General features: G+C 45.7%; 1 protein-coding gene across 6 annotated transcripts in view; it reads right to left on the reverse strand.

The window, feature by feature from the left end:
* Plexa (plexin A) overlaps positions 1-15,550 on the reverse strand; it is a 463,061-nt gene that overhangs the window by 351,608 nt on the left and 95,903 nt on the right. For all 6 annotated transcript variants that reach the window (XM_076322385.1, XM_076322388.1, XM_076322386.1 and 3 more), the window contains one exon: positions 947-2,231. In XM_076322385.1, coding sequence (XP_076178500.1) covers positions 947-2,122 — 1,176 coding nt within the window. In that variant the 5' untranslated portion in view covers positions 2,123-2,231. The remainder of the gene's footprint in view (positions 1-946; positions 2,232-15,550) is intronic.

Genomic DNA, 15,550 nt, shown 5'->3' on the forward strand with positions numbered 1-15,550 from the left:
TCGCAAAGACGCCGAGACCGAATCCGTCGATATCGAGAACTCGCGACGTGTGCGGAGAATTATTTACTTTTTTCTTTTTTTCGCGAAACCGATGCAAGCAACTCGTGTTTCACGGTCGAATAAATTATCGAAAGGGATACCGGAATGGTAGAGATTTTTTATTTCGAGAGTTTTTATTACGCGACGATCGGTTGCGTGGAAGAAATCGTACAGGGATGAATGTGACCTGTTTTTCTACTTTTTTTTAATCGCTTGAATAATCGCTTAAACAACGACTTGCAACGAAGAGGATGAAATCGTATTTAAGAGAAGATCGCGAGATATGGAACACGTGTCTTAACCGTGACAGTTAGAAATTTGCGGTTGATCCGTCTGGGAAACGTTTCAAGATTTGTGTCAAATTTATAATTGAAGGATACTTCTATCTCGTCCGATTTTACCGGACAGTTTACGCTCTCTTAAACGTCGCGAATTAATAAACGATGGAAAACCAGCGATCGAGTAGCGATTCGAATAACGGAAGAATAAAATAAAAATTCGTGCCCGTAGGCTTCGTTACCAAAATATATCGAAGCAATGAAACGACCTCTAACTGCATATCGACTCTTTTCGAAATAGATAATAAAAAGAAAAGAAAGAAAAATAGAAAACGAAAAACTGCCCTCTAACTGCACACCGACCCTTTTCGAGATCGGTACAAATAATAAAAAGGAGAAAAAAAAAATAGAAATTCACGCGCGTAAAGGTTCGTTATCGAGAAATCTCGAGGCGATTCGTCGAGCGAAAAGGAGCAATAGCCGATCGCCGATAACTGTACATCTCGCGTCGATACGCGCCGCGAGAAAAAGTTGTCCCCGAAGTGGACGAGAGAACGACGACGAAGACGACGACGACGATCGTCGCGAAAGATCTTACAAGAAGAGAAGGTTCGTCGAGAATCGCTCACCGTTAATATGCACTGGTGGCTCGGGGAGATGTATTCCAGTCCTCGGTGTCCTTCCCCGCTGAAGCACTTCTGTATATTGGTCATGAACTTCCTGCTGATGGCCTTCAACGAGTAGACGCAGAGAGCGGAATGCGGCTTGGGCACGTCGCTGCTCGAGCTGTTGCCCTCGGCAAAAACCGCGAACAAGACGTCGTCCTGGGCGGTGATCCCCAAATCTCCGGCCAACACCGATCCGGCCTTGCCCACGTAGGCCGCCTGAACGAGATTGTAGAACACCCCGTTGTTGGTGCAGTTGATCGGTATCTCGGTGTACGAGTAGTAATGCGCGTCGTCCTGGCAGATCCGTACCAGCTTCGACAAGTACACCGCCGTATTCGTGTTCTTCATCTGCGTGGTCATGAAGTAACTGAACCCACCGCTGCTGAACCCGTACACGTAGGTGATCGGGTATCTCTCACGCGACAACGAGTTCACGTACATCCTGGTACCGGTGGTAACCGCGGACTCCGCGATGTTCAGCATCTTCTCCTTGTCGAGCGACCTGGAGCTCACGGCCGGTACCTCCGATCTGTACGGCGAGTTCCCGGTGAAGGTAACGCCCACGTACATCACCTGCGAGACAGGTGGATTCGGTGGACCGGGTGCGATGAACGCTACCGTCGACATCGAGGCGTTGTTCGCCACTACCGCTTCCTTCACCTCTTGAACAACGTCCGAGATATTGTGAAGATTCCGCACCCTGCAGGTACCCTGCGACAGGGTGCCGCACGAGATCAACCTGGTGGTCGTGTAATCGATCACCAAGGCCATGTTCACGTTATCGACCAGCCGCGTCGGCGTTTCGCTCGGACAGTCGATCATCGAGCAAGCCGGCGAATCGCCCTTCGGACCGGTAACTTCCTCGACCACCAGGCTCAGATCGGGCGAGAGCTGATACAGCCGGTTCACAGCCCCAACGTACACCCGACCGGTGTTCTTGTCCACCACGAGATGGTTCATGCGTTTCACGTCCGGGTCGTGGAACTTCTCTACTATGTCCGCGGAGGTCGAACGGACCGGTAACCGGGGGGACAACAGCACCAGGATCGACAATAGCAGACGAAGTTGTCGTTGATGCGACACCATCGATCCCATCCTCGTCGTCGGTGCTCCCTCGCTACCCGGGAAGACTAGCATCTTACTACTCTACTTCCTACGCTACGGGACACGATTTGTCGCGGCTTCCTCCTCCTTAGCTGCGCCCGGGGATCCTCGCGGAGGTGTCTTCCTCGAGCCTCGCCCAGACCTGCACAAAATAAATCGTTTGGTTAGCGCGTGTTTCATTGCCTCGACGATCTCGATCGACCATTTTCTTCGCGATTTTATCACCCACTCTCGTCGATCGTACGCGTTTTATCGAACCGTGACGAAACGTAGAGTAAAGTACTCCGGAGCTTCGATAATTCGAGATGCGTGTGTATTAGGTTGTTCGAAAAGTCGTTTCGTTTTCTTTTGGTGAAAATTTTAGCGAAAACATTTTATTAAATTTTATATTCTACATTTTGGAAAACGAAATCACTTTCCGAGCAACCAAATATTTTGTGGACTATGAAGAAACGCAGCGCGAAGAACTGTAGAATCATTTTCTTAACCTATTCGGTCCGAACGAGTAGGATTCGTGTATGTAGAAAATGTACAAAACTACAGATTAGGACGAGCAACAGTGCGAACGATTGATTTTTCAAACGTTCCGAAATCCAATTTTCAAACTTTTACTCTTCGTCGACTCCTCGTTTCGTTTATTCGCAACGTTTATTCGATCGACAGTTGCTCGGTTAAGCTTTTATTCGTTCAACGCGAAACACAATTCGAATTATAATTTTCATTGTTCGTCTTTTATTCGTTGCTCGAAATTTTCATCCGGATTTTCCAAAGGTGGTTTCCCCCTCGACAGTTTTCCGGTCGACCCCACCCTAGTCCATTGTACGAATTTTGTTTTGTTTATCGCAAATTATTTCTCGGTTATTTACGCGTCGATGAATTAATTAATTCTCGAACCGAGCAATAAGCGGCCGAACCTGCGGGGCTATTAGACGCCCTCGCATGAAAACATCGCGCGCAAACCTGTAAAATTGCATCGGCGAACTTTATCGAGATTTTTCTTCTTTTTTTTTTTATCGGGTTTCCGATCGAACGCATTATGCAGTCTTTGGCCCTTTGACCGAAGCTGTTTGCCTCGGGTTCTTTCGTTAAAACAGGGATAAAAATTAGAAAATTCATCGAAACTACCGTGCTCGCGACCGATCGTTGTTCGAAATTGTGGTAGATTTATCGTTTGCTAACGTAAACGGAACGAAATTATACGTGGCCCGTCGATACGATACGAGCGCGATTTTAATAACTCCGTAATTTTCGAACGATACCGTACGGTATCTCGCGGATAAAATAACGAGGGTGAAAAATGTTCGAAAACGGTATCGAATACTTCGCGAATTTCATTTTACCAAATTATCTGCGCGGTCGATCAACGCGAACACGATTTATCGTTGAAATTCCAAAGACTCGGTGCTCCCGATGGCGATGCAAACTCGTCGAGGACGCAAAGGCGTCAAGTTCGAGCCAACGAGAAGATAAACGTCAATTGTCGATCAATTGATCGGGACGCAATGTTTAAAAATATACTTCCCATCGGCGCACGTGTAAGCGAACGCGCGAACGGTCTACGAAATGCCATCTCCGACGCAATGGGAATCGTTTCAAACGGAACAAGACTACTCGCGCTTATTTCCATTATAATTTTTTTTCCACGATCCCCCGTTCTATTTCTCTCCGTATCGAGATTCTCTCTCGACTGAATTATACGACACAGATTGGTCCCCCTAACCTATACTCGGATCCGCTGGTTATCAAACTCCGCGCAACGAAACAGATATCCTCCTGTCTACCATTTTTTTCCTTTTTTTTTTTTTTTACCCCTTCTTTTTTCTCTCCCCGTTCACCGAACAAATTTTAATTTCACGTTGCGGAACTTGAACGCGTTATTACAACGCGCGCGATTCTTTGAATCGTCGCCAGATTACACGAAGACAACGTGATCGCGAAAAAGCGAGCCGACGTCGGGACCGAGTAGACGCGGAATTTTTATCGCGACTATATACAGGTGTGTTTTGCATTAATGGCGAGTTAGCACCGGGCCAACGACACTCGAGACACGAAACACCTTCTGTCACGTGGTAATTGCACCGATTATCTTTTCAAACTCAAGGTGAGTCGGGCATGCGCACGCGAACCCTCTACCCGTGAATTAACAATAAAAACGCGCGGTAACCGTGAACTTTTTCTCGGGCAGAAACGCAATACCTTCGCTCGCGAAACATCTCCAACGGTGTTTCGAAAAAAAGAAGTACGCTGTTCGCCGCGAGGACGCGTACGAGCGAGCGAAAATTAGTTCTCCGATTCGATCGCGAGATTCTTCGATGTTCACTCGAGCTACGAATTCGTGGAACGATCAAGAGTGAAACGAAACGAGGGATTCGGTGCGGGAATATTTAGAAATTGAAAATATCTTCGTAACTGTTTTTAAACGTTCGAGTCGGAGAACGTTGCACTCTTTTTCACCGAAAAGAAAAGTAGAGTGAGAGTGAGTGATTCAACGAAAATCCAAGTATTCAAAAGTGTTGCTCTGTTCTTACTGTAAAAAATATTGAACGTTTTTACTAAGAAAAAAAAGTAGAAGAGGAAAGGGATCGATCCACCGAAAATCCAAGTACTTGAAAGTGTTGGACATTTTTACTAAAAAAAAAAGAAAAGTAGAACAGAAAAGAGATCGATCCATCGAAAATCGAAGTATTTTTCGAGCTGGTCGACGACTCGAAACTTAACCACGAAACGCGTTTAAATCGCGATCCATGGCGGAGGAATGAAGGTGTATTCGGTTAACGAGGAAAAAGTCGATCGAACACCGATCGTGCAACGTGTAGAAAACATCGGAACCTCCGTATACCAGAAGGGACATTATCCGCGGTAATTACTTCGGCACGATCGTAAAGGGCTCGTCGTTCGACAATTCGCGTAGGACTTCATAGAAGTCAATGAACGGGAAAGAAAACCCACGGAAGTGAGAACGCGGTTGAACCGAGAGAGGAGAGGAGAGGACGAGAACGAAGGGGACGTCTCCGACAATTTATCGACTACGGGAACCAGGTGCCTTTGAATCGGACCCTAACGCGTACTCCTCTTAACGAAATGAAACGCCCGACTTTGCGCGCGGGACGCGCAGGAATACGTGAGATAAAAAAAAAAAGAGGAGAAGAAGGAAGGAAGGAAGAAAGAAAGAAAGAAATCCGAGAGAGGGGAACTGGATGCAGGGACCGGAGAAAAGGTGTTTCTCGTTTCTTATCGCGACGTAGGGTTACGTTCGATCGCGACAAAAAAACTTTCCTTATTTTCCGAACGCTCATCTCGGAGCCTGTCGAGCCCCTCGGCTGTGTCGGACGTCAATTTCAGATTATAGGGAGGAACGCGCGAGAAAGGGAGAAACTCCGCAACTTCGAATCTCTTTTTCTATTTAACGTCCCTCGCTATTATTCGACGTTGACGCGTCGTCGATTATCAAAGTATATTTTAACCGTTTCTTTTTCTTTTTTTTTTCGAGTACTCGGAACGCTTTGAAGAAAAGATGCATTCGAGAGATGGACGGGCAGAGATCGAATTCTTCGTTTACAGAGAGGACTGTGGAAAGTAGAGTGGAACGTAAGTAGAGTAGTACGTTGGAGTAGAAACTCGAGCAATTTTAAATCTCTCTGTGTAGATTTAATGTCCATTGTTGTTACGTATCGTGAAGAATATTACTCATCGTGATAAAAGAAGTACCACGTATCGTGATTATCCCATTAAAAAATAGTATTCAACGTTGACGAATCTCGATAATAGAAACGATTTGGATCGAACTTTTTCTTTGAAAATATACTATTTGACGCGTGTAAATTCGAAAGATACACGGACAAGGTGAAATCAAAGGTTTTCTTCGATCGAAAACAAGCACGCCGTTGATTCGCGAATGACGAATCGCGCAAACGCCAACACGCGAAACGGAAATCACCTTTCACGGGAGAACGATAACACGAACGACGAACTTGATGACGAAGCGATCTGTATTCACCGCGAAAATTGTAAGATCGTATCAATTTCGCGCGTCAACCCGCGAAAAACCTGCAACCACGCGGGCAATTCGCGGGAATCGTAATTAAGCGTTTAATACAGATTTCGTTTTAAACTTGCACAACGGTTTGATAAATTGCACGGCTCTCCGTCCATTGTGAAATCTCGGGGCATTTTAAACAAGCCCCCCGTGCATCGAGATGCATAATTCGTTCGAAACGAGCGAGTAATCTAGAATAACCCCTTCTAACGAAATGAAAATTAAATCAACTCGCTGGAACGCTTTTTCCAAAAGCGACATCCCCTTAAACGGAGCTACTGAAATCGTACTATATTCGCTAGCAGACAATTGCACCAATTTCTTAAAACAATCTCGAACACCTTCCAACGAAACGATAATAAAATTAATTCGCGGTATAAACGTTCCAGGAGCTCCGTTAAACGGAGCAAGTAGAAATATACGAGAAAAATAATAAATCTGTTCTCTCGCGGAGAATTGCACCAGTTTCGTAAATTAATCTCCGATACTCGTTAGCGAGGAAAGTAGAATAAAATGATTTCTGGTAATACGTGTTCCCAGAAAGGTTGGCTCTCTCGATCGCCAGAAAGGTAGGTAATAGTAGCCGCTTAATATTTCGCTCGATCGGAATTAAATCACCGCGTCGCGTTCGCGTTCCCTCGTACGGTAGATAAAGCGAACACGACCTTTTAAGCGAATCCGCGAACGAACACGCAAACGATCGCGGGCAAACGGCGGAAGAGAATCTCCAAGGCGAGTATCCAGCGGTCTCGATAACTATCGAGATGTATCCGCAAACTCGGCGATTCCGCGTAGAAGGAGAGTTGCGAGCGATTCGCGCGCGCTGCGGGATATGCGTGCACGTACGTACATACGTAGGTACGTAGGTAGGTACAGAGTGGGGTACAACCGAGATACTCGAGAAAAGATCGAAAGGAAAGATGGTCGCGGAGCACCGAGCAGCGACCGGTAGAGAGTTCGCGGTATCCGATGAGCGCACGCGTGCCTTTCTACGTGTACCAGCATTGTGCACGAGCGACACACGCACCTCCTATGTGGGTTAAAACCGTAATTAACGACCGTCTTAATTGCCGACAGTTTACACCAGGGTATTAACGATCCGAGCGTAGACGTTGCGACGGAAGCTGACCACCGCAGGGACCGTCACCCTCCTCCTCCTCCTCCTCCTACTCCTACTCCACCGCGTCTCGTTCGAAATCGGTGCTGGCCTCGCGCACGGAGATGGGAAAATCAAACAACCGTGAAACGACACTTTAATTAGCGTGTTTACGAGCGAACCGACCAGCCGCGGGGACCGACGGAAAAATTTTCCAGGGATTAATCGTTCCGCGCCCCCACGGAAAAACCGAGCGTGCGAGCGAGCGAGCGAGCGAGCGAACGTACGCGCCGATTCGACGCTCCAGAGACGATACACGCCCGGAACCCGAACGCGGGAATAATTTCTGCACCGTGCACCGAAACCCCACCGGCAGAAATGGCCGCGCGTTAATTTTAATTACAAAGCGTCCGCTTTAATATGCACATTTATTTTAATGGAAAACCGGCGCGGCGGGGCCGCATCCGCGCGATGCACTCGATAGCGCTTCCTACGTCTGCCCATATTTCATCATTTCCACGGAAACGCCGGGGTTTTTACTTTTATTTACTCCGCTCGCTTGTCGTGCGTCCCGCTTTGTGCGGGGCATTTTTAAGCGCGCGCTTTTAATATCGGATACATCGGTCGCTCGCTTCACGGCGCGCGACAATACACGTTTAACCTGCAATTTCTAAGAACCCCCCGAGCGGAGAGCTCCGATAATCCGTTTCGGGGGCTTTGTGCCGCGAAATTTCACCCACACGCACTCCCAGAGACGTTTCAACGATCGGATTATCACCAGGAGGAATTGACAATTAAGGAACACGGACAGACTCCGCGCGACGAGCTGTTGGAACGAATGCAACAATGATCCTAAGAGTACCAGATGTCGATAGCGAATGGTCAATGACAGTTTTAAAGACTGTCTTCGTATTGGCGCGGAAGGGTCGTTCGCTGCGCGGTCAACGCTTTGGATATTTTTCTTTTGGGTTTTTTTTTCTGTTCTGTTCCAAGTCGAGTAAAAAGCATATTACTGTATACTTGTTTCTTCGGACTTTGTATTCTCATATGTACGAAAACTATACTACTGGACACGCGAAATCCCTGCATATTATAATAAACTACATATTGTAGGGACGAGTTTTGCGCGAGCGAAATGCCGAAGTTTTTTCGATTGAGCGAACGACTGTTTCGGTAAGTCGATAGGTCATTGAAAGCCGGTGCGAAAGACAAAGGAGTGTGTTGTATTCTAACCAGCGACCGATACGGACGTGAGTCGACCGGTATCGAGTAAAAGTTTTAAAAGAGTTTTCGAGAAAACGTGTGTGTGTTCCGCGGTGCGAGCGGGTTTGATTTTTCCTTTTTCTTGTACGCGTCGTGACCTTGCGCAGACCCTATATTTCCATCTGTAATCTACAGGGAATATATTATTATAGTAGAGGCATATATATAAATCTTCTATAAATAAATTTGCATTCTACAATATTATAACCTGAACTTTACAAGAGGAGAAAATATCTTTTTCGCTCGCTTGGACGTTGCGTTCGAGGATAGAAATTATTGGTAAATGTTCATTGGAAATGATTATTGGCCACTCGCATATTTATTCGTCTCGACTCGCTTCGTAACGTATCTCGTTCTCTGGATAGGATAAGGCGTATGTAACATTGACGCCGTAAACTACGTAATATCACCGTAGACGAAGAACTCTGTTAATGTTTAAACTCGTCCGTACTCACGAGGGTAAAAGCAACACTCTGATACTGGACGTCGAAAATTTGGAGCACGTTTCTAGGTGCAACCGTGTATCAACCGTTTGTCCGGTAAATAGATAAACAGTGCAACGTTAAATATTATTCTCGAGTATTGATCGGGCATCGATCACGTGTGCTTTGAAATAGAAATTGTAATTGTATTTGGATCCGTCTAAATACGAATCGGAGATACTTGTTTATTTTCAATTCGTTTCACTTTCACCGTTCCACGTTAACGATTGCATATAATCATTCTAGTAATTAACGGTTATTCTTTCCCTCGATGATTCCGTTTCCAGTGAACGTTATCGTTGCGTCGATTGAATTCCAATTCTCTCCAACGAATAGTTTCTTCTCGCGGCGAGAACGACGTTGCGTAACAATTTACAAAGCGCGCGAGAAATCACGCGTTTCGTTTCTATAATCGTTTATCTTAACGGGGTAGACCGTTTAATCGTATCGTCGTCGGGAGTAAGAGACACGGATAGTTCAAAAAGAGAGAAACAAATGGAAAAGAGCGGGCATTAATCGTATCGGACGCGCGTCAGCAGTTAACGACTTTGTATCAAGGCGATGAAGGTGGAGCGGGAGAAGCTCTCTAAGCTCCGGAGCTTAGCTCGTGCAGGCTGCTCTAACCGAACACGATTAGAGTAAATTCTCGTTTCGAGACCGCCGCTCGGGACCGGGTAGAGCTTTACAACGTGTACACGGTGCAAGTCGCGTCTGTATCGAAGAAAAGAACGAACGAGAGGGGAATAAAAACGAACAAAAAAAAAAAAGAAAACAGACGTTGGTGGAAAAAATAAAGGGGACACGTAAAAGGTAAATTGGTGAGAACGAACGAGGAAAAAAGAACGAATCCGAGAAAACGAGAACGAACGACGCCCGCATAGATTTTTCGTCCCTTGTGACCTATTCGAATCAGGGATCGAATTAAACTGTGAACTTTCGATTAATTTCACGGCAAATTGTAGCACGTATTTCTGAATTTCATTCAAACCGTACGAACCGAGCGCGTTGTACGAGAGTCGCCTGTACAACCTGTTGGAATACAATTAAATTTTCGCGCGGTTGACAAGAAGTAACGTAAACTAGCGACGTGTGTGTGTGTGCGCGCGCATGTGTGTAGAAAGACAGGGAGTTGGTAAGTCGAGAACGTGGGTATGAAAGGCGGAAACGGTATCCTCCTTTTTGGAGCACAATAATGCGAGAGAGTAATATAGCGTGCAGTCCTTTCGCAAAGAAAAACGTGCAATCTTTGTAAAGGAAATTACATCGGCGTTTATCCAGTATTACACAGGCCTTGTTGAAGCACTCGTGTGTCGAGTATACGACAGTCTTCGTTCGATGCAAGTTACAATTCGAAATTATGCAAGTTGCATAACGTTCGGTCTCATTTTTAGCGGGAAAATTTCGATACATTAAAAATACATTCGTAAGAATAAAATTCAAAAATTAGAATATTCAAAAATTCAAATATTCAAATATTCAAACATTCAAAAATTTAATTTCTACTGGCTGCAACGTACAGATGGAAAGTATGCAAGATGATACATGAAAAATATTTTCGTAGGATTGAAATGCAGAATTTTTTAAATTTCACTTCTCATCGAATCCGCGCGGTGTTTAAACGCCAAGCAGCGGCTTCTTACAAAGTAGCCGACAGCTCGTGTCGTATTTCACGCTTCATCGGTTTCGATGGGGATATCCCCCGCGTCGGTGTGGATAGCTGATTCGATGATTGTACAACGAATCGGATCTGGCGATCGTACAACGAGTACGTACTCTTAACGATTTTCCGTGCACGACTCGCGTCAATAGTACCGATCCTGACACTCGCGACGCTCGCCGAAAATACAGCGGGTCTTGAGCTGTATTTTCAATACATTACCTAATCAACGTCTAGATTGGGTACAACCACACTCGGTGTAATTGAAAATTTTCCCTCTCCAAATTTAGACGAAGTGTATACACGTGTGCATACAATATGCACTTTACTGTCGACCAGAAGTGCATAGTATCAACGTGTAATTCTTGCGATATAAAATAAGCTTGAAAATTCAAGCGATTAAAAATACTGTAATAACACAACAGGGGTTACTTCCACGACGCGACACTATCGGATATATGAATCACGACCGAGGAACAAAATATCGTATCTTTTTGACACCTCGGGAGCAACTCCGCAACAACTCGTTAACTTCTCCGACGACCAACAGCTACTCATCTCCATTTATTAACATACTCAATGGAACATTAGCAAATCGTAATAAATCATTGTCGGATAATAAATCACGTATCTCGATACGTGTAAAAATTATACCAGGTACGCGTAATTGTAAATATTATATACACCCTCTAAAAAAGTACACAATACGAAATGGAAAGGGAATAATAATAATCGAAGTGGAAGAACGATAAGAATCGCCCACCTAAAAGGAATATTCTCGCGGTAAGAAAGGAGCATTTCCTAACACCGAAAACGACACGGATAAAAAATTAAAAATCGTCTTCAAGCGAGGAAGAATCGAGAAGAGAATTCACCTCCGAGAAAATCCGCGTTGTCGAGAGGGTGAGTGTACATTTCTGGCGAACGTTTCGCTAGAATCAAGGTCTGCACCGCGACGAAGATTCGACTTGAAACCGGGCCAGGAACATTCGATTCCTCGTTAAGGGGCTCCCACGGAGACAGCTGCGAGGAAAAACGATCGGCCGGGATACCGCGGGAATTTTAAGGAGATGCGCGGTGGTTCGATTTAAAGAAATGGTAGCTTCGATCGGCGGCGGGGGGTGGAATTTAAATAGTTCGTCGAATGGATAAATTACGAGGAGCGTTCTCTCGGCGTATGTGCGCTCGCGTTCGAGAAGGGAAGAGCCCCGTTACGAGCTCACGAGCGTACCTTAAGGGGTAACTACCTTTTCGAGGAGCAGTTCCCGTAACGAATGCAATCGTTTGGTAAACCTGGACGATGCTCCCGCTCCCGCTCCCGCGCGAGCGTCTACCACCGGGAAAAAGAATCATCGACGAAAGAGGAAGCGTGGGTGGATAACGGAATAGAAACCAAAAGCGGATGCAACCAGGCAGCGATTCCACTCTCCTAGTTTCTTCGAGTTCAACCGCGAACCCCATCCCTATCTGCTCGCCGACGAATTAAGAAATCTAGGGGAACCGAGCGTGACGTTATAATTGAAGAATTCTTCGAGCGGAGGATACTCGTTAAAATTGGTCGAAAGTTTCCCGTAAACGTGGATCTCCGAATAAATTCGAACGATCGTGCCTCCGAGAATCGCGTAAACGACGATAATTAGACGAATAAATACACCTACTCGCGTGTGTCTCTCTTTTTTTATATATATTTAGAATATATATATGCACTCGAGTTACTTTACGTACACTACAGGTCAAAGGTTTGGGTGCGTGTATCAACGTGCGAAATACCTTCTAATTTTTATTAAGAATGTAATACGAATGTTTCGTTGCACTTTGTTAACGTGCATATTACCGAGCTACTTTTTTTCTTGGTTAACACTTTACGCAATTTGAGCATTCCTGACGTGTTTTCTCAAAGAAACAAACAAATATGGAACTGAATATCAGTATCGTGGACATGTGACACCATGAACGATTGATTACCAAAACAGTTTATTTTTCGCGAAGAAGCTACAAAACTTCCTCCCGACTAACTGCCAAACCTCGAAAGAAACGGTCTCTGAATATTCGATGTTGCAGTTCAGATTGAAGCTCGCGCCAATACGAATGCAGTGGTTGCACCGCTGCATTTTGACCGTTACCGCGTATCGAAGTTCGAGAGGATTGAAGTTTCGCGTTAAATCGGAGAACTTGTTTCCACGTAGCGAATCGATCCGGTAGCGGTAAGAAAAAAAAGTCGCATTTAACTCGAACGGAATTGATTTTCATCGGTCGCGGGTTTTTGCGTTCATCGCGGCGAGAGTACGTGTGTGCTACGCGCGGGTTCTTAAATTCGCGAATACCCGTTGGTGCACCACGGAAGAGGCAAACGACGCGATCCCTCTTCCATACGACTCGTCGCGACATTTTTATCAAGCGGCGGAACGCCGTGTAAAAAGCTAACGAGCTGCGGAGACCGAGGCGGCAAGTACGTCGCGGCGGTGTTACGTCGACGGTAGTTAGAATACACTCGAAACTCGTGGCAATCGGAACGAGGAAACGTTCTCCCGCTCCAACGTGGCAGACACCTCGAGACAAACTGCCATCTTAAGAAACGTTCCTGTAACGAATGCAATCGCGCGACTAACTTGGATCGACCTTAGCTGCGAGCCGGAGAAAAACCGAGCGGGGACGGGAGCAACGCAGGATATAACGGTGCTCGACCGAAAGAAGCGGTGCAAGTTCCTTTAAATCTTCACGGCGTCGCGCTGCGAAACTCTCTGATTCCTCATTAAGTAAATGGCGGGAGGCGGAGAGGACAAAAAAGTTGCCAAGTAATTTAAAGAGATATACAGCAGGGTCTTCGGTCGCTTCTCGCCTCGTGCCTGGAGCACCCGGCGACGCGATAAGACGATTAGAAGACGTAGAAATTCTAACGCCCGAAAGTCGACGCCAAAACCTCTTTGTTATCGCTCCGCTCGACTACTCCGGATCCAACGTGTATCGAAAATTGGTTATCTCGAAGAATGGAAGAAGAAAAAAAGCCTGGTACATTCGTTTTCGAAGATCGTTCCCGCGGAGAGAAGATTACCCGCCTAGTTTTCCATTCGAAATTAAATTGAATACGAAAGCTTCGCGCGACCTGGCTCCTTTGGATCGTTAAACATCGAAAATTGATTATTCAAAAGAAGAAAAAGACCTGGGTATATTTACATTGGAAGATGATTCGCGTACAAATTGACCCACCTATTTTTTAATTCGAAATTAAATTGAATACGAAAGCTTTGCGCGACTTGGCTCCTTTGGATCGTTAAACATCGAAAATTGATTATTCAAAAGAAGAAAAGAACCTCGGTACGTTTACATTGGAAATTGACCCGCCTATTTTTTAATTCGAGAAAAAGTTCAATACTCAAAGTTCCACGGTGTCGCGTAATCGCGAGTCACTCCCGATAAAGGAAGAAAAAAAAAAGAGGAAACGCGGTGATTGGACGACTCCGGGCGCAACAATTCTCCCCTCGAGGATAGCATCGGGTAAGCGGGCCCCTAATGACTCTTCGACGAGTTACACAATCGTCGAAAGTTTAAACAATCTCCCTGGGCCGCGTTTCGTTGGAGTTTTTCGAAGGAGCGATTTCCAGGAGGTGGTCTCGCGACTACGGAAGTCCGAGACGTTGGGTCCCGGCTCTCGTCGAACTTTTCTCCTCTCCTCTCCTCTCCTCGTTGGTTTGCTCGCCTCGTCCGTCTTCCGCGAACTTAAACCGAAACTAAGTGTCCAGAGGATCCAACGCAAAGACACCGAGTCCCGTGGAAACAGGCTACCTCGTTAACCCCTTTGTTCCCGCAAATTTCTCGACCGTTGTTATTCGACCGTCTACCACCGTCCTCGCCGGTAGACACGCTGTTAAACACCCCCCGCTTTGAAACCGCTGCGTTACGTTTAATATGTACACGAAACTGCGAACCCGGCTGTACACTTACGAACCTCGAATCGGTCTTCTTCGCTCGCCAACTTTCCACGCGTTACGTCTGGTGACTCGAAGCTTTTTATTTTTCGAAAAGAGCAAAAAAGTACCGAGGAAGCTGAGAACGTGCGAGTTCGAAGGGACCGCTGCGCGTGAGAACGTCGAGCGAAACTTTCGACGAACTCTCGCTTCGGTTATCGGTCATTGTCACGGTTTCGCGAATACAAACAACGATCGAAACTATTAAACTTTTATTCTCCGCGAGTTTCCTATTTTTTTCTTTTTTTTTTTTTAAGTGTTCTCGCATCGAGAAATTATTTCCAAGTTCGTTTCGCGCGAGAATGTACGTACTCCGAATTTCTATATATGTTTCTAGCTCGGTGTGTATCTTGGAAATTAAAATGGCAAATTAATTTACGGGTACAATTGGTTCTCCATTTCGATAATTGTCGGTGAACGTTGCGGGCGAAAGCATCGTTAACGGTCGAGTAATTTTCGAAAGGAGTTCGAAACGGAGCAAACTGACCCCCTTTGGTAGTTCCGGTGTTAATTATGGTTAACTTTCCGCGACACGGATCGATAGATGTCATTGGTCGACGTTTCGTGCCAATTTGACTCTTAGGAGGTTGAAATATTCAACGTTACTCGGTCACTTCGATCACGCTCGAGAAAATTGGAACGTCACCGATTGCAATATTCCATTGTTTTTCAACTTCTTAATTCCAATTCGTTCGAAAACTTACGACCGGGTGAATGTTCCAGGCTCGCTCGGTTTCCTCGAAACGCGATTCATAATTCTAATTTCGTTCGAAGAGAATCCGACCGCGTCGAGCCGCGGCACGGTTCATTGAAGTTTTCGTATCGATCGGACGAAACGAAGACAGAGCTACGCGAATTCCTGGAAGTGTGCGTACACCGGTGAAAAAAAGTGCGAACGAGCAATAGAAAACAGAACGGAGCAAAAAAAAAGAACTCGAGAAGAAAGGGTCTGCGTAGAAAAA

Source organism: Ptiloglossa arizonensis, chromosome 10 (assembly GCF_051014685.1).
Source record: "Ptiloglossa arizonensis isolate GNS036 chromosome 10, iyPtiAriz1_principal, whole genome shotgun sequence".
NCBI lineage: Eukaryota > Metazoa > Arthropoda > Insecta > Hymenoptera > Colletidae > Ptiloglossa > Ptiloglossa arizonensis.